The sequence below is a fragment of the Adiantum capillus-veneris genome, chromosome 26, assembly GCF_014529385.1.
Source record: "Adiantum capillus-veneris isolate H3 chromosome 26, ASM1452938v2, whole genome shotgun sequence".
NCBI lineage: Eukaryota > Viridiplantae > Streptophyta > Polypodiopsida > Polypodiales > Pteridaceae > Adiantum > Adiantum capillus-veneris.
Window position 1 is genome coordinate 4686397 of NC_140956.1, and position 18636 is coordinate 4705032.

Sequence of the window (18636 nt, forward strand, 5' to 3'; positions counted from 1 at the left end):
CTTTTCTTTCTTTGCGTTCATCGCGCTCGCATTCCCTGTCAATGCGAGTCGCTTCTGGTCGTGCCATCACGTCTATCATTGATTTTACCAAGGCCTCCATAGGATTTGGTGCAATCCCTGGCGTAGATGGCAAAGGGGGAGGGTGAGGAAAACCTCCATGGTGAGGAAATTCTTCTTCACTACTTTCATGCCCATCACTCCATGCGAAGTATCCATTCCGCTTCGGGTGATGACTATGCACTGTGTTCTTTGGTTCTTAAGTTCACGAGGAACTTGGGTTCTTGTGGGTCTTGGGTTCTTGAGGGTCTTGAGATTCTTGGGGGTCTTGAGGTTCTTGGGTTCTTGAGCTCCTTGAGTTCTTGAGGTTCTTCTTTCGCTTGCAATCTGTGCTAGAGAAGGATTTTCTCTTCACCCGAGTTCTGCTCTTTTCCGCGGGCGCACCCCTTGGCGGCCTTGCGCTCACACCAAGGTTGCTTTTTCCCACCTCACGTCGATTGGCCGGCCGCTAAGTGCACGGTCCGCTCTCAGAAAGAGGCACAAGGGGAGGCTGGACAAGCCCTTCTTTCTTGGGTTTCCTGTCACTCTTCAAAAACACGATTAGGAATCGACACACCTAAGTGGACTTGGGTTACGTGCGACCGCAACAAGCAAAAAAAATTATTATGTTCTTGTGGTTCTTTCCTCGAGTGATCAGAACACTTCCAAAGCTCTGATACCAATGTAAGGTGCAGCGGAAGTGAATGTTGAACTTTGCTCAAGATGAGTGCTCCAAACTGTGCTCAAGGTTCCTTTTTACTTATGGAAGGGAGAGCCTTCCGTTCTTAATGAGAGAATGCAATGGACAACTACAAAGTGAATGGACACTGTGAATGGACGTGCATGAGACTGAGAGATAGAGAATACAACACGAGAGACGTTGTAAAACCCTCCTCCGAAGGCCCCACTCTCAATGGGGAGAGTGGTCTACTATTGATTGCACAATCTGGTACGATGCTGAATGCAAACCTAATGGGCTATGTCGATCTCGACGGAGTGGACGACGAGGACGATGCTAAGGCTGAAAACTGAGTGCTTGATGAATCTGCGAGAGATCGAAGTCGTCGGGCTGATCTGCTACTGTTTTGCTTGCTAAAGTGCCCGCTGAAATTGCTGCTTGCTGCTGCCTAAAAACGCTGTCCTTGGCTGAGTTTTCTGCTACAAAAACCCTGAATGCTGTAGCATGTGAAAATGCTGAATGGCCTGGCTGAAAAGGCTGTACAGACTGGCTGAAAAATGATGGCAGGTTGGCTGAAAAACGCTCGGGGTTTTGGTTCAAAAAACGCTGAAGGTACTGCCTCTTTGCTGGCTGAAATCGCCCAAGGCCAGGGCTGGGGTAGTGGGGGAAAACAAGGCTGAAGGTTTGGAAACGCTGATGCTTGCTGCCATGCTGGAGAGAAAACACCAGCTTGGTTGGGGAGGTCTTGCTTGAGAAGGGTCTCCAGAGGCCTGCTGCACTCGAGTGCCTGATGCTCTCCTTCTTCTTCTGCCAAATAGTGCTAGCTTAGGTTTGCTTATATCAAATTGCCCTACTCAGTTCCCAACAAAAGTCACCTAAAATAAGTGAAAAATGTCAAAAATAGGGAAAATAGGTTTAATGCATTGGAAAATGCTCTTGATGGATTCTGTTGGATTCTCTGATGGTAATGCTTATGATCATGCTGTGTGCAACCGCAGGATATGCATCTAATCTCAAGACTGACTTGTCTGACTGAACCCTGGTCATACTGTAGCTTGTCCACGGACACATGGGGTTTGATGTGTCACGTGACACACACACACACACACACACACACACACGGAAGAAGAAGAAGAAGAAGAAGAAGATTTTAACGTCGTAGGAAACTATCTTAAGAGACATAAAAGATCTATTCGACGAGGAGAGTTGAACTCGAGACCTCTTATTCAAGAGGGAAATGGCATAACCAATCTATCACACTTGGGTAATAGAAAGGCTATACCATTTTCCTCTTTTTTATTAGCACACACACACATACTCACACACACACTCGACAAGAAGAAGATTTTAACGTCGTAGGAAACTATCCACAGAGAGAGAGAGAGAGAGAGAGAGAGAGAGAGAGAGAGAGAGAGAGAGAGAGAGAGAGAGAGAGAGAGAGAGAGAGAGAGAGAGACTTCCATGTGGTGGGCCTTGGACGCAGTTGAATGATTTTCATTGCGACGAATGGCTCTCCATCTTAAGCACCCACCGTACTTTTTATGGTGGTCACTTAAGGTTTATAGAACCACAGGTGCTCTACTTGGCTGCCTTCACTTGATATCTGTTCCTGTCTTATGTCACTTGTGCTGCCTTCACTTGAGATCTGTTCCTGTCTTATGTCACTTGTGCTGCCTGTGATGGTTTCTTTCCTTTTGTTTTGTTTGATGTTCTTAAGCAGGTATTTTTCTTTGTTTCTCATGGTTTCTGTTTGTTTAGCTTGCTTGCTTGTATGTGCCTTATTTCTTTTGTGTGTGATGCTTGTACTTGTGGATATGTATGTGCTTGGGGTGAGTGTGTCTTGCATGATTGTTTGTGGTCGAGTTGTGTTGTGCGTGTATGTTTTCCTATTCTGCCTGTTTACTGCTTGTTCTTTTTTCTTTTCCTCCTGTTTGATTCATGATTTAGGTTTGGAATTGGTTGGGTGGACGTGGGCTCGTTGATGTGTTGGGCAATTGTTGCCTCACCTTCAGATTGGCACAATATATTGCTTCTGCTTGTAGGTTAAAGAATGTCATAGCCCTGTTGATCATTGCCAGGGATAGCTAGAGGCTATCTCTCTCCCGGATTTTTGGTGCACGTCTTCTTGTTGTTGATGTCTCTTCTGTTGGGATGCGCCATTGCATATGGCCTTGGAGATTTGGAGTTGGCTATCATAGATTCTTTGGTGAAGTTTTGGGCCTCATCTCTCTTTCCTTCAACTCTCTGCTACTTTGTTGCGAGGCTATGACAACCACTAGCCTTAGTTGGTTCTTTCTCTTGATTTTTATTTAATTTTTGGGACCCTCTTTTTGAAGTCACAAATGGGTGGACATTTTATGGCCAGTGTGAAACGATTGATGGCCGAGAGTTTCACCCGCAACGGTGAAGGCCAGGTCGCCACAAGTTGGTCGGGCCAATCGGCACTGAAATTGATGTCACAAACTGATGACGTGGTTGGCCCCCGACAATGACACGTGGCAGAGAGTAGCGAGACCGCCGCATAATATGCTAATAGGCTGGCGTGGCCATCTGTACACATTTCCGGGATTTTCGGCGGAAAAAGCGTGACATGACACGTGGTAGTTGTATGGATTTCCATAAACTGTGTTGGCTGATTATGAAGCTAATGGAAATAACTGCTTTTGGGAACTATTGCTTTGATTTTGAAGCTTTTGGGGCTTTGCTTTTAGCATCCCTTGTAACCTTTATAATGAACCCAAAAGGGCTCACTCTGCAGAGCATTGGACGTAGAGTCGAGAGCGAGCACCTACGGGAGTTGTACTTTGCTCAAAGATTAATATAAAAAGAAATACCGAAAGGGGCGCCAATCTTTGGGGCCAATACCTCTTGGCACGGAACTACGTCGGGCCGTGTCGTCTTTTGTGAATTGTTTTAAAGTGAATCTCTGCCGTGTCACGGAAGAATCTTGACTTGGGGTGTCCAAGTTTGTTACAGTGGTATCAGAGCACAAAAAAGGTTCTTCTTCTACGGAGGATCCGATCCTTTTTGCAACACATACAGATTTTGGGAAAAAATCTTCGTGTCCCGACCCCGGACTTATTATCCACTCCCACCCTTCATACATCGCGCATCGGGCACGCTCCCGTCTTCATCGCTCTGTCTTACAGGGCATAAAGCCATAAAGAATCCCAGATTACACAAGGGTTCTCGTGAAGAATCTGACAGAGATGACACCTCTCAGTGGGAAGGCAAGGAAAAGTTGAAGATCCGGCACGGGAACTGAAGAAAAGAATATAGATTTGGGCAAATTTTTTTTTGGACAAGTTTGCCAAAAAGGAGTACAAACGTCAGCTGTAGATTGGCATATCTGTGAACAGATTGATTGAGTACTCCAAGGACCCAAGATGGGCAAAACACCTGATTGATAAGATTTATTCGAGATGGCTTGTGGCCATTGCTTCTCCTCTCAGGTGGGGAGGAAAGCCAAAAAGACAGATGAGTGCAGAAAAGCGGAACCTGCACTTGCAGAAAGACATGGACAAGCACTCTTGAAAAGAAGCACTTCTACAGAGCCAACCAATATGACTTCCTCGAAGCCAAGAGCAAGAAAACAAAAGAATTTAAAGAAGGTAGACAATCGATTCAATTTGAATCCTTTTCTGGGTTCCCAGATGCTCCCAGGGCTTTGGCCTTCATTCAGCTGTTTGACATAGCCTTCTCTAAAGGGAAATACTCGAACATGGTGGTCCACTCTTCTTCTGAGGCAGGAAGCTGCAGTTAAATGGTTGAAATATGAACTAGATATACAAACAGCTTGGAATCATCTTCGGATGACCAAGGGAGCTTCTCTAGATGCTTATTGCGAGAAATTTTGGAACTCTTTCTTACCGACTTCTTCATTTAAGAAGGTCTCGTTTAAGCAACAGATTGAACGGTTTTGCTGCGTACTTCCTACAGAGATCCGAGACTACTGCTTGGAACAAAAGTCGAATTCTATTCAAGAATTGATGGGTCATGCGAAACGGGGTTTTGCGATACATTCCGGAAATTTGACTTACCCCACTAATTAGATCTTGACTCAGAGAACCCAACAAACCTCTCACAATGAAAGTAGAAAGAGAAAGAGTTCCGAGGACAAAGAAAAGAAAGCTACACGTCCCCGACAATCTTAGAGAAAGGGCTATCTATGTGAAAGAGGGGAAATGTTTTGGTTGTTGGGAATTTGGACACATCTCCGCAAAGTGCCCCAAAAAGGCACAGCAAGAACAAACTGAGGACATGCCAGAGAGTTCTAGAGCAGCAGAGGAATGTGGCAGAAAAGGCAGATGAAAACAGAACCGGTACCACATTGCGTGGGGCTTTTGCCGCACTTAGGGCAAAGTGAAAGATCTGGAAGCCCTCATTTTCTTTGATGGAAGAGCCAACGCCAACTTCTGTTCACTTGAATTGGCGGCTCGATTTGGAATTATGCCCGACAGGCTGAGGCCACAGGTAGAGGGAGTTCTAGCGGCACCCGGACGGGATGTTGCCATTACACCGATCATTGGCAAACTTCATTTGCAATGTCAGGGGTGTTTAGGGCACAAGGACTTCTACGTAATGCCCTTAAAAGGTTGTGACGTCCTCCTCGAAATCCCTTGGTACCTCAAGAACAACGCTATGATTGACTATCGAGCTGAGAAAGCGACTTTGACAAATGAAGGGCTCAGAGATTGTACTTGATGAAATTCAGTTTCTTTACTCGATTTTCTGGAGAGAACTGAATGATGATTGAAGGTCGAATATGTTTTGACCTTGAAAAAGAACGCCAAGATTTTCTCCACACTCATGCCGATTGCTTTTCTGAGGGCTTGCCAGGCGAGTTGCCACCAACTCGTCCTGAAGATCATACCATTGATTTGATACCTGGAAGCACACCACCGAACCGGCCACCTTATTGTGTGAGCCGAGCCCAGAATGAAGAGATTATGAACCAAGTGAAAGACCTCTTGGAAAAAGGTCTTATCCAGTCGATTACTTCACCTTACTGCTCTCCAGTGCTATTGATTTTGAAGAAAGACGGATCTTGGAGAATGTGCATTGATTATAAAGCTCTCAATAATATCACCATCAAGAACAGATTTCCGATTTCGAGGATCAATGATATTCTTGACCGACTACAGGGATCCTCTTGTTTCAGCAGGATCGATTTGAAAAGCGGGTATCATCAGATCCGAATCGCGCCGAGAGATGTCTACAAGACAGATTTTCGGACGAGCTTTTGTTTTATGAATTTTTGGTGATGCCTTTGGGCCTAACCAATGCTCCAGCGACCTTTAACAGGACGATGGACAGGATTTTCAGAGAGTACAGATCTTTTGTTGGAACTTTCTTTGATGACATTATAGTCTTCTCCAAGGATGACGCAGAACATAGAGAACATCTGCTATAGGTCTTTCCGGCATTGGGAGATCACTCACAAGTTGTTGATCAATGCAAAGAAGAGTGAATTTTTCTTATCAGAGATACACTTTTTGGGACACGTCGTCTCCGTAGCGGGAGTGCAGGTGGACCTGGCCAAGATTGAGACTATACGTGATTGGTCGATCCATGAAGTTAGAAGCTTCTTGGGCTTATGTTCTTACTATCGGCGGTTCATTAGAAAGTTTGCAGAGGTTGCTTCCCCTTTGCATCTCTTAACACACAAGGAGTCCCTTTCTCGTGGGATCTACAGAGGTGATTGCCTTTCAGCCTTTGAAAGAGAAATTGACTACGGGACTAGTTTTGACTTTACCGGATTTGCAAAAGTCATTCAAAGTATATTGTGATGCTTGTGGTCGTAGTCTGGGTGCAGTCTTAATGCAAGAGCTTTTGGCGGTTATCCATGCTCTTACTCAGTGGCAACATTACCTACTCGGAGTCGATTTTACGGTCTTCACTGATCATTAGAATTTACGCTACTTCTTGTCACAGAAGCAGCTATCGAAAAAGCAGATGCGGTGGGTTAACATCTTGTCACAGTTTCACTTCCAGATTGTCCATGCACAGGGACAAAAGAACTTAGTGGCAGATGCTTTGTCTCGGAAGCCGTTGGTATTGGCTATTTCCGCGATCCATCATAGAAGCTTCGAGGACATGGTCGATTAGTACGCCACCGATCCAAATTTTTCAAATGTATTCAGTCGAAGAGAGAATGGGGAGATAGTAGCGGGATATGCGGGATATTCCATACAGGATGGCTACTTGATGAAGAAAACGATGTTGTGCGTTACACAGCCGTTGAGGGAAAAGGTTCTAAATGAATGTTACTCTCCACCATCTATGGGTCACCGCGGCATTGATACCACCTTGAAAGGTGTGGAGTGATACTTCTTTTGGGGAGAGTTTAAATTAGTTCAATCGCTCTAGACCAAAGAGTGTTGGTGCGTTTGGCGTAAAGGTGTGGAGTGATACTTCTTTTGGCCGAGACTCAAGGAGGACGTGGACGATTTTGTACGCAGTTGCTTGGTATGTCAGAAGGTCAAGTTTGACAGGCATAAAGCACAGGGATTGTTACAGCCTTTACCCATTCCCACCCGCCCCTGGGAAAGTATTGCTATGGATTTCATTTTTGATCTCCCGAAGACATAGAGTGGACACGATGGTATCTAGACTATTATTGACAGATTTAGCAAGCAAGCTCATTTCATTCCAGTGAAGAAAACAGTCAAGCCGGATCATTTAACGAGACTGTTCATTGCCACGATATTCAGATTACATGGCATGCCTAGGACAATAGTCTCTGATAGAGATTCCCGATTCACGAGTTTGTTTTGGAAGGCTATTTGGGAGAACATCGACACACGATTGCAGTTCTCGTCATCTTTCCACCCGCAGGCAGATGGGCAATCTGAGATTGTAAATTCAGTTGTGTTGGATTTATTGAACTCTTACATTTCTGATCAGAAGACTCACTGGGAAAAGTTTTTGCCCTTGGTGGAATTTGCCTAGAATAACACGATCCACTCTTCGACGGGGAAGGCGCCATTTGAGATTATTGAATACGAAGGTTCCGCCCTTCCTAAGCACGAAAGATAAGATTTCAAAAGCCAACCAGTACACGTGGGACGTGGACACCGCTTTTGTCAAGGTCCGGAAGGCTTTAGAGAAATCTCAAGAAAGACATGAGAAGGCAACAGATCAACATCGTCGTGATTTGATATTAAAGGAGAACAATTGGGTGTTGTTACGTTCTGAGAAGGCATGCCTAAGAAAACGAGAAGGAAAGGAGCAGCTTTTTCCAAAGCTTCACATGAGGTACTATGGACGTCCTTTAAAAGGCTTCAAGAGACTTACATGAAAACCATTGTGAATTCTCCACAAGTATCAGGCAGCTTCAGTCTAAAAGAGATTTGGAATGAATTTGAATGTGATTTGTCATGTGATGTCCTGTGATGTTCGGTGGTGTGACTGTCGATTGGTACATGTGCTAGATGTGCATTATGAATTCTCCAAGTATCAGGCAGCTTCAGTCTAAAAGAGATTTGGAATGAATTTGAATGTGATTTGTCATGTGATGTCAAGTGATGTCCTGTGATGTTCGGTGGTGTGACTGTCGATTGGTACACGTGCTAGATGTGTTGTGCCTAGTGCGTCGATACTAACAGTTAGTGTCTACTAAGACAGTTTATGGCCTCTGTCTGTTTGTGCAGGCATAATCGAGGACGATTACAATTCTTTCAAGAGGGGGTATGTCACAAACTAATGACGTGGCTGGTCCCCCAGACAGTGACACGTGGCAAATAGTATGGAGATCCCCGCATAATACGCTGACAGGCTGACGTGGCGATCCGTACAGATTTCCGGGATTTGCGGCGGAAAAAGAGCTTACATGACTCGTGGCAGTTCTATGGATTTTCGTAAACTACGCTGGCTGATTTTGAAGCTTTTGGGAATAACTGCTTTTGGGAACTATTGCTTTTGATTTTGAAGCTTTTGGGGCTCTGCTTTTAGCATCCCTTGTAACCTTCATAACGAACCCAAGGGGGCTCACTCTGCAGAGCATCTGGACGCAGAGTCTGAGAGCGAGCACCGGCGGGAGTTGTACTTTGCTCAAAGATTAATATAAAAAGAAATACGGAAAGGGGCACCAGTCTTTGGGACCAATACCTCTTGGCACGGAACTACGCCGGGCTGTGTCGTCTTTTGTGAACTGTTTTAAAGTGAATCTTTGCTGTGTCGCGGAAGAATCTTGACTTGGGGTGTCCAAGTTTGTTACAATCGGAGTAGTTAAAGGTTGGCTAGGCTCAGTTCAAAGTCATTTAGGCCCCACGTGATAATTTATAAGTTGGTGGGTACTAGGAAATTAACTCAAAAAGCAAATGGGACACTTGGCGGCTCCACATCGAATCTGCAAGACACCTCAGCTGAGAGGGGGCACCCAAATCGATTTGGTGCAGGTTTCACAGCCCTAATGGAAAGCTTGCCTTTTCTCTTGTTCTATGTAGCACGATGATTCCACTCTCGTGCTCCTCTCCCCCCTTTTGAATACAGAAACGTGATGCCCAGCTCCTGTACAGTTCTATGGGTTTATGTGCCATTTCCGAGGCAAGAGCCTCTTGCATAGGTACTGGATTACCTAATTGCTAGTCCCCCGTAGGTACGTGTTGATTCGGAGAGATTTCACGCGAGAAATCTTGTTACGGTGCATTTTCGAGGCCGAAAACAGAGAATTCAGCATGCTGTAATTTCTTGGCAGGTTTAGGAAAGTGCCCTAATGCGCCGGGAAAGTCACCCATGGTATGGGGATTTTGTCTGTGAAGCCGCTTACACTACTTATGCTGTTGAAATTGGGCTAGAATAGCCCATTTTCAGCCCAATAAAAGTGGGGACAGCACGTAGGGGATTACAATTTTTTCCCCTAAGTTAATTGAATAAAGAAATAAGAAATACCGAAAGGGGCACCAACTTTTGGGGCCAACGTGGTATCATAGTCTGCTTGGAAGCACTCTAACTGCCAAGCCGTGGTTTGTTTGAAGTGTTAAATTCTAGTCACAAGTTTATTCGAGTATTTGCTTTGTGTCGTAAAGTTCAAGTAAAGATCGAGTGAAAGCTAAAGTTTATCACCCTTTAGCGAGTCTACGGGTTGGTTTCATGGTTCCGTCGTAGCGACAAAATCACTTTTTCTTTAAGAAGTGAGCCTTGGTTGGTTTTCGGCGAAGACACAAGCACAAGAACTTGGAATTACACTATGGTTGACATGCCGGACGACACCAACGAAGAGGGTTCCTCTTTGCAAGACACAAACTGTTCTCCAATGTTTGAGGTTGGCGAGAGTTCACTGCCACCCCTGTTTGTACCTTTTGTTGATTTGAATGCTTTGCAAGTTCAAGGGTTTATGACTGGGCAACTAGACGAGGACGTGTTCAGGATGCAATTGGTTGCTATTATGAATGTGTTCACTCGATTGGTGCGGAACCCCAGGTTTATGGAGTTTGTGCAAGATCCACGAATGTCACAGCAGGCAAGGCAACTTACTCAGCAGTAGAGCCGTTGAGGCTCAAGCCCAGGTTCCTTATGTGTCTCAGTAGGGTAGGGAGCACTCGCATGTTGCGGAGTCAGTTGACGCCTATTCCACAAGCTTTACCAATTCAGCCAACCACCTTTCAAAGCCCAAATGTTGGATTAAATTTCCAAGCTATGCATCAAGTTTTTCCACCACCCTCGGTACGTCTTGGGTATTTGTGGGGTGAATATGTGTTTCAAAACATGGCTAGTTATGCGACTGGAAACCAGCAGTTCATGCGAAGAACAATCTTTGGGGATATGCAAGGCATGATGCCAAACCCCATGTATGGCAATATCGGCTTACATCAAGGGTTTCAGTGTAATCAGGCCAGTTTGGGATGCCGCAGGCCGCTTTTGGTATGGCTGGTTTTTCTGACTAGCAGACAAATATGGCACCAGGGAACCAAGATGTTAACGGCCAAGGGGCACAAATGATCCCCATCACTGTACCCATGTCGCAGACAATTCCCTATGATAATTTGGGAGTGTTGGAAAAGCCAAAACCATACAAAGAAGGTGGTGCATGTGTGAAATTTGATAATTTCAGCGGATTTGAGGACAAGACGAAGGCCCTTACTTTCCTCCAGCAGTTTGATACAGCTTATGCCTGGGGGAATTTTACAGAGGCCTTCAAGGTCATGAAAGTTGCCACTTTCTTGAAAGCAAATGCGTGTTTATGGTGGACGACGTTGTTGATGCAAGGACAGGCACCCGCCACATGAGTCTACTTCAAGCAAATATTTGCATCTGCAATGGCTGTCAAATGAATTTGAAGCCGATGTCATGACGGATTGGTGCCAATTTAATGCAGCTTCTTGCAAAAGCTTAGAGGAGTACAATCGGAAGTTTTGTAAAGCGTTGCTCTCAGTAACTTCCTACAGGTTTGTGCCACAGACAGAGCAGATTGAGAAGTATTGTTGTGTGCTGTCGAAAGGACTTAGAAATTACTGTACAAAGAACAAAGTGGCTACCCTTACTCAGCTTATGGAAGTTGCCAACATTGGTCACGCCTTGTTGAAGGGAGAAGATAGTGGGTTTCATGGCAACGTGAAAGGAGGCCAGCCGAAGAAAAATTCAGCAAAGAAGCCCTTGACTACAGCAACTCCTGAAGCGTCCTAGGGGTCAAAAAGGGCAGAAAAAGCTAAGGACTCAGCCGAGACGTCTGGAGGACGGGCAAAGAAACAGAAAAGAAAGCCTTTTGTGTGCAAGTCATTTGAAGAGATAAATGCTTTAATGGCAAAGAATAAATGCTTTATTTGTGAGCAGCGTGGTCATTTTGTTGCAGATTGTCCATGGAGAAAGAGGGCAGCTGATTGTGAGGACAAGAAAGGGAAGAAGCCCAAACCCACGACATGTGGAGTACTAGATATGGTGGTGATAGGCCGAACTCAGATGCCAGTGAGTTATGCAGAGCGTGGGTAAAGTTAGGGATCAATTAACACTTATTTTCTTTGATCCAAGTGCAAAGGCAAACTTTATCTCACCGAAATTGGCTATCAAATTGGGTATCAAAGTTGAAGAGATGGGGTACACAACAAAGGTAGGTTTGGCCATTCAGAGCGTGTTACTCCCATCATTGGAAACCTGCGTCTGCATATTCAGTCGTATGTGGACATAGAGGAGTTTCATATCATGCCACTGGAAGGGTGCGATGCGTTGTTGGGAATCTCATGGATGTTCCGTGTACATGGAGTGTTGGATGTCTTCAGCAAAAAGGTAACTCTGCAACATAGGGGCAAAACTCACATCCTGGATGTAAAGACTAAAGGGGAGTCTGCCCCTTTTGTACCAGCTTCGGCTATTACTTCTGTAATTAAGAATCATCTTATTGCGTACTTGATTTTTGCACTTGATGTTTCTGATAATTGTCAATCAAATTTATCTGTGTTTGGTAAAGAAAGGTCAACATTTTTGCGAAAGTTTAGTGACTATTTTTCTGCTTCATTACCGTCTCAATTGCCGTTGGAGAGGCTTGAGGATCATGCGATAGATTTGGTGCCAGGTTGTAGCCCACCAAATAGGCCTCCGTACAAGGTTAGCGTAGCCCAACAGAAAGAGATTACAAGCCAAGTAGAGGAGCTGTTAGAAAATGGGTTGATTCAACCTAGTACTTCACCCTTTTGCTCCCCAATGCTTCTAGGGTAAAAGAAGGCTGGCTCTTGGCGCGTGTGTATTGATTACCGTGCGTTGAATAAGAATACCATCAAGAACATGCTTTCTATTCTTAGGGTTGATGATATTCTTGACCGTTTAGAGGGTGCTGCAATTTTCAGCAAGATAGACCTTAAGATTGGATACCATTAGATTCGTACTAGACGAGAGGATGTGCATAAGACTGCGTTTAGAACGACATTGGGTCTATATGAGTTTCTAGTGATGCCATTTGGTCTTGCAAATGTTCTTGCCACGTTCAATAGGATGATGGATCGGATCTCCCACATCGAAAGTTTGTTGGCGCATTCTTTGATGACATGATAGTCTATTCAAAGAATGAAGAGGAGCATAGGTGTCACTTGACCATTGTGTTCGAAGAGCTATGTAGTCATAGGTTGCTCGTCAATCCTAAGAAAAGTGAATTCGTTGTGGAAGAGATCCACTGTTTAGGCCATAGTGTCAAAAGAATAGTGTTCGAATGGATTTTACCGAGGTTGAAGCAATCAAGACATGGCCAAACTTAAAGATTGTGCACAATGTTTGTAGCTTCTTGGGATTATGCTCTTACTATAGAAGGTTTATTTAAAACTTTACCGAGGTTGCTTCATCCCTGCATACTTTGCAGAAGAAAGAGGTCACTTTCAAATGGACACAAAATTCAGCTTTTAATTTCTTGAAGGAAAAGATGACTTTGGATCCAGTAATTGTTTTGCGAGATCTTCGGAAGTCATTTGTGGTCCAGTAAGATGCGTGTGACAATAGTATTGGTGCAGTGTTAATGCAAGATGGTCGGGTAGTAGCTTATAAAAGCAGAATCTTGCAAGGGCCAAAAAAGACTATGCAAATCTATGAGAAAGGGCCACTGACTGTCATTAATGCGCTTTCAAGTTGGAAACACTACCTGCTAGGTGTTGATTTTGTTGTGCGAACAGATCATTAGAACTTGCGATACTTTTTGACACAGTCAAAATTATTTGAAAAGCATATGTGATGGGCAGACATTCTCTCTATGTTTCACTTTCAGATTGTGCATGTGGAAGGCAAGAAGTAGTTTGTGGCTGATGCGGTATCAAGAAAGCCACAAATTTCAGTTGTGTCAATTCCTTATCATCATGAGCTTGATGGCATGAAGGAACAATATGCTACTGATGAAGATTTCGCAAGAATCTTTGAGTAGTTGTAGGATGGACAATGCCATGAGTACTATCTCCTCCAGGGATGGTTTGACGATGATGCATGGCAGACTATGTGTCACTAGGCCATTGCGACATAAGGTTATGGTAGAACATCATGTCCCACCTTATGCAGGGCATTGTGATATAGATGCAACAGTGAAAGCGGTCAAGACATTCTTTTATTGGCCTCCTTAGAACATAGATGTGGATGCCTTTGTGCAAGCATGCGTGATTTGTCAAAAGGTCAAGTTTGACGGGCAAAAGGCACCAAGGTTATTGCAACCATTGCCTATTGCAGATAAGCCATGGCAAAGTATTGCTATGGACTTTATCTTTGATCTTCGAAGAACGTTGACAGGGAATGATGATATATGGACTATTATTTGCATGTTTAGCAAATAGGCCCATCTTATTCCCGTCAGGAAGAAGATAAAATTTAATCAGATGGCACAGTTGTTCATGTACAATGTGTTTAAGTACCACGGTATGCCACAGTCTATTGTCAGTAATTGTGATCCTCGTATGACGAGCCTGTTTTGGAGAGGCTTCTTTGAAAACATTGGCACTATGCTCAAGTTTTCCTCTTCATTTCATCCAGAAGTTGATGGACAATCAGAAGAGGCTAATTCTACTGTCTTAGATCTGTTGAAATACTAGATCAAAAGTGGAAACAATATTTACCTATGTTTCAGTACGCATACAACAATACGGTGTATTCGTCGACAGGCAAGGCACCTTTTGAAATTGTTGAGGGTGCCAAAAAGGTTCCTCCCAAGTAAGCTGCGTCAACTTATTTTGCACATGCCTTTTCTAGAAACATTTTTAAGTTAATAATGTTTTCTTTTATCTAGTTTTGTTTCGTAGCAAATAAAGTGATTTTAAGTTTTTTTGTTTCCCTTTGTGTCCCTTGCTTTTATAGTTTTATGAGTGCTTTATTCCCTCTTATTCGTGAGTTCAGACTATTCTAAACTTATGAAGGTATATAAATAGATTCCTCCCATTTTGCACACAAAGGATAAGATTTTTGAAGCAGATCGATATGTAGAGAACATGGATGAAATGTATAAGAAAGTCAAGCTTGCCTTGGAGAAAACTCTGGTAAAGCAAAAAAAGGCTGTTGATTGTCACCAACGTGAACTGTTGTTTTCACCTGGTGATTGGATTCGTTTGCAGTTTGAAAAGGCAAGATTAAAGAAGATGAAGAGCAAGGAATGATTGTTTCTGAAGCTCAACATGCGTTAAGTATGTCCTTTTCAAGTACATGACAAGATCAACGATGTTGCTTATAGGCTGAAATTGCCTGACACTTGGAACATTCATAATGCGTTTCACCTGAGTCTTCTAAGACCCTTTGTGGGTGATATGCCAGAAGATATGCCAGATGAGGATCAACCAGAAGTTGAGGAACTTGATGAGATCTTGGTACCTGAGCAAATTTTGGCACATAAGGAAAGAAAAAAGTTGCAAGATGTTATTTTGTGAAGTTTAAGAACTATCCACCTACGGATGCAAAGTGGATGGAAGAGTGTGAACTGCTAGAGTCACCGAATGTATTGCAGCTTTACCTTGAGGCCTTTGGGTTACAACCTACATGCCCCAACTCAACGTGCTCAAATTAGGGTGATGATGAAGCTAGCATATCATATATACTCAACAAGTGTTAAAGGTACAATGCTCACTTCTATGATAGATGGAAATGACAAAAGTATGAAGGTTTGATTAAGTCATTTGTATCTATGTTCCATCACCTTTCTTGCTGATACATGTGATGATAAAAGGGTGCTAATCACACTAAATCATCTATAGCATATATATCTGGCATGCAATTGAGGATGTTTGCGATTTCAAGAGGAGGGTATGTCATGAGGCTGTGACAACCACTAACCTTAGTTGTTGGTTTCTTTCCCTTGATTTTTTTTATTTTTGGGACCCTCTTTTTGAAGTCACAAATGGCCGGACATTGTATGGCGAGTGTGAAACAACATATGGCCGAGAGTTTCACCCGCAGCAATGAAGGCCAGGTAGCCACAAGTTGGTGGGGCCAGTTGGCATTGAAATCCGAGCAGTAAAAGGTTGGCTAGGCTCAATTCAAAGTCATTTGAGCCCCACATGACACTTTATAAGTTGGTGGGTACTAGGAAATTAACTCAAAAGAGCAAATGGGACACTTAACGGCTCCACATCGAATCTGCAAGACACCTTAGTTGAGAGGGGATGCCCAAATCGATTTGGCGCTGCTGGGGGCTGCCTTCTTGCTCATTAAGTGCCTACATTGTGTGTGAGTAGTGGGTGCAAGTTTCACAACTTTAATGGAAAGCTTGCCTTTTGCCTTGTTTTATGTAGCACGATGATTCCTCTTGTGCACCTCTTTCCCCTTTTGAATACAGAAACGTGATGCCCAGCTCAAGGGCTATTCATTTGTATGTACAGTTCTGTGGGTTTATGCGTGATTGCCGAGCAAGAGCCTCTTTCACAGTTAGTAGATTAGCTAATTTCTAATCTTTCCACGGGTACAGGTTGATTCGGAAAGATTTCAGCTAGAAATCTCGTCCAAATCAAAGGGCGGGTAGCCCTACAAGTGCGGGAGCTCGAGGGCTTGCTACAGATGCGACCGGCATGTGAAACGGAGCCCAAAACAGAGAATTACAGCCTGCTGTGTATTTTTGCAGGTTTAGGGTTTTGACCCTTTTTGATCCCTAATAGTCCCAGAAGCTTCGGGGAAGCTAGGGAATTGCCGTACATGTGTTCTGGTGCATTTTCGAGGCCAAAAACAGAGAATTCAGTGTGTTGTGACTAATGGGCCGGGAAAGTCACCTATTTTATGGGGATTTTGTCTGTGAAGCCTTCTACACCAGTTATGCTGCCAAAATTGGGCTAGTATAGGCCATTTTCAGCCCAATAAAAGTGGGGACAGCACGTAGGGGATTACAGGTTTCTCTTCAAAGTTAATTGAATAAAAAGAAATACCGAGGTGCCAACTTTCGGGGCCAACACGGTGTCACTGTCTGCCTGGAAGCACTCTAGTTGCCAAGCCATGGTTTGTTTAAAGTGTTAAATTACAGTCACAAGTTTATTCAAGTATTTGCTTTGTGGCGTAAAGTTCAAGTTGAACTGCCCTTTAGCTAGTCTACGAGCTGGTTTCATACTTCTTCCCTCACTCCCTTGCTCCTAGCTTTTGTTGTATCACCCATCTTTTGTAACTTTGCATCATTGGTAGTTTTTCCCCTATTGTTTGTAATCATTGAATATCTCAGGGGGTTTTTACCATGCCTTCGGGCTTGTAATTACTTAATACAAAAGGGTACGAAGCCCCACTTTTTTGCAGAGAGAGAGAGAGAGAGAGAGTCTGATGTCTGAAGTTGTCATGTTGCAGCGGGCCTATTACAAGTGTTCATACGAGTGCTTTGAGAAAAGCCGTAACCGTCAAGACATCAGCGCATGTGTTGAACAATGTAGTGCACCCATGTTAAAGGCTAACGCACTTGTGCAGAATGAAATGTCTAGGTTCCAGGTTTGTCGCTACTCCTTTGCTTGGTGATGTACGAACTTTTTGACCTAGGGTGCTTCATCGTCTTTTCCACCATATTGGTAAAATGATCATGGTTTGTGAAAGAAACATGTTTTTGAGATCTTAAAGGTGTTGCTTGTCATGAATGGTAGTCTGTTGCTACTTTACTCTTCAGTAAGATTTGTACAACAACATAATAACTTGAGATAGATACTTCGAAATAATTTTCTACACTTAGTCGTCTGTCGTCTTGCACAGTTTGTTCACCAGCACAGGACCATTGGTCTTCACCTTAGCTACAGCCCTCTGGCAGCAAAAAAAATGTTAAAACAGAAGAGCATTCTCCATCAGAGTTGTCGCTGCTTGTACCTTGATAGGGTATTGCATGGCTTCCCTTGTTTGTGAGCTGGCCACCTTTATTCATGTCATTTTGAGGCAGTCTAGCAATTTTTCAAAGAATTTAGGATTGTGTTAAATGTCATAAGTTCATCAAAACTGTCTATTACTGTATGTAGGAGCGATTGACTCGCAATCTGATGGTTTGCCAAGATAGATTTGAGGCACAGAAGCTAGTGCGACAAGGTGATGGTTCAACCAAGGAGTTTGAACAGTGTATGGAAGGGGTAGTGAAAGAACAAATGAAGACCTTGCCACATCTTGCAGCTCAATTGAAGTCGCGTTTGCCGTCTGTACCAACTCAAAGAATAACTTGAGAAAGTCGTATGAGTCGGCATACTGTATTTCTCAGAAAGTAGTAGGTGCCATAGTGTTCTCATATAGTAAATTATTTGAACCCAAGAAAGAGTCCATCTTTTGAGACTGGAAACCTTGAACGGTGCTGATCAAGGAACATGTACTACATGGATTGCTTTAAGTTTTATAGGGAGACATGTGGAGCTAAGTGCAGCTGGGTGAGGAATTGTAACTTTTGCGGCAGTTGGAGTATGAATTCTTCTGCATCGAGCTTTGGATCTGATACTACTAATTTTATTTATCGATATGTAGTTCAGAAGTACATGAACATTCAGTTTTGTATAACTTGGCTCTTTTTCCTGAAAATTCGAGTTTGAATTGATTGATTACCAAGGATTGTTTCCAATTGTAACTGTCTACCAAGGCTCTTGCTTGTGTAGGTTTGCTCTTATTTCTTTCAAGCTCACTTTGGATTGATTATTTGCCACGCATGTTGCCTCATCGCTTGCACAATGTTGATACCCGAAGATTTAATTTTTCTTTCCTGTTACAATAGTCAATTGCTTTTTGAAGTTCTCGCGACAGAAAAGCTTCATTTAGCTTGTTTTTTGTAAAGCGAGTATTCTCAAATACTCATCAATCCTGAGAGAGGTTCATCTTTCCATATTTAGAGGGGAGAAACCACAGCCAGAAGAGGGAGAATTAGTGACCTCTCAGGTCAGGGCTTTTTCGGTTATGCTTAGTTTGTCTAAGTAGAGGAATCTTTCTTTGTACATGTGTGCTTTTTGTTTATGACACGTCGAGAAAGGGCAATGCCTGCTATACAAGACTGCTTTGTATCGCTGTTGATTCTTTGTATGGTATTGGCAAAAACTCTCTTAGAT

General features: G+C 43.5%; 1 protein-coding gene across 1 annotated transcript in view; it reads left to right on the plus strand.

The window, feature by feature from the left end:
- Positions 1 to 18145, plus strand: part of LOC147422918 (uncharacterized) — a 42143-nt gene extending 23998 nt beyond the window's left edge. Inside the window, exons 2-3 of the mRNA XM_086501171.1 lie at positions 16925 to 17062; positions 17575 to 18145. Coding sequence (XP_086357297.1) covers positions 16925 to 17062; positions 17575 to 17772 — 336 coding nt within the window. The 3' untranslated portion in view covers positions 17773 to 18145. The remainder of the gene's footprint in view (positions 1 to 16924; positions 17063 to 17574) is intronic.
- Positions 18146 to 18636: the final 491 nt, after the last annotated feature.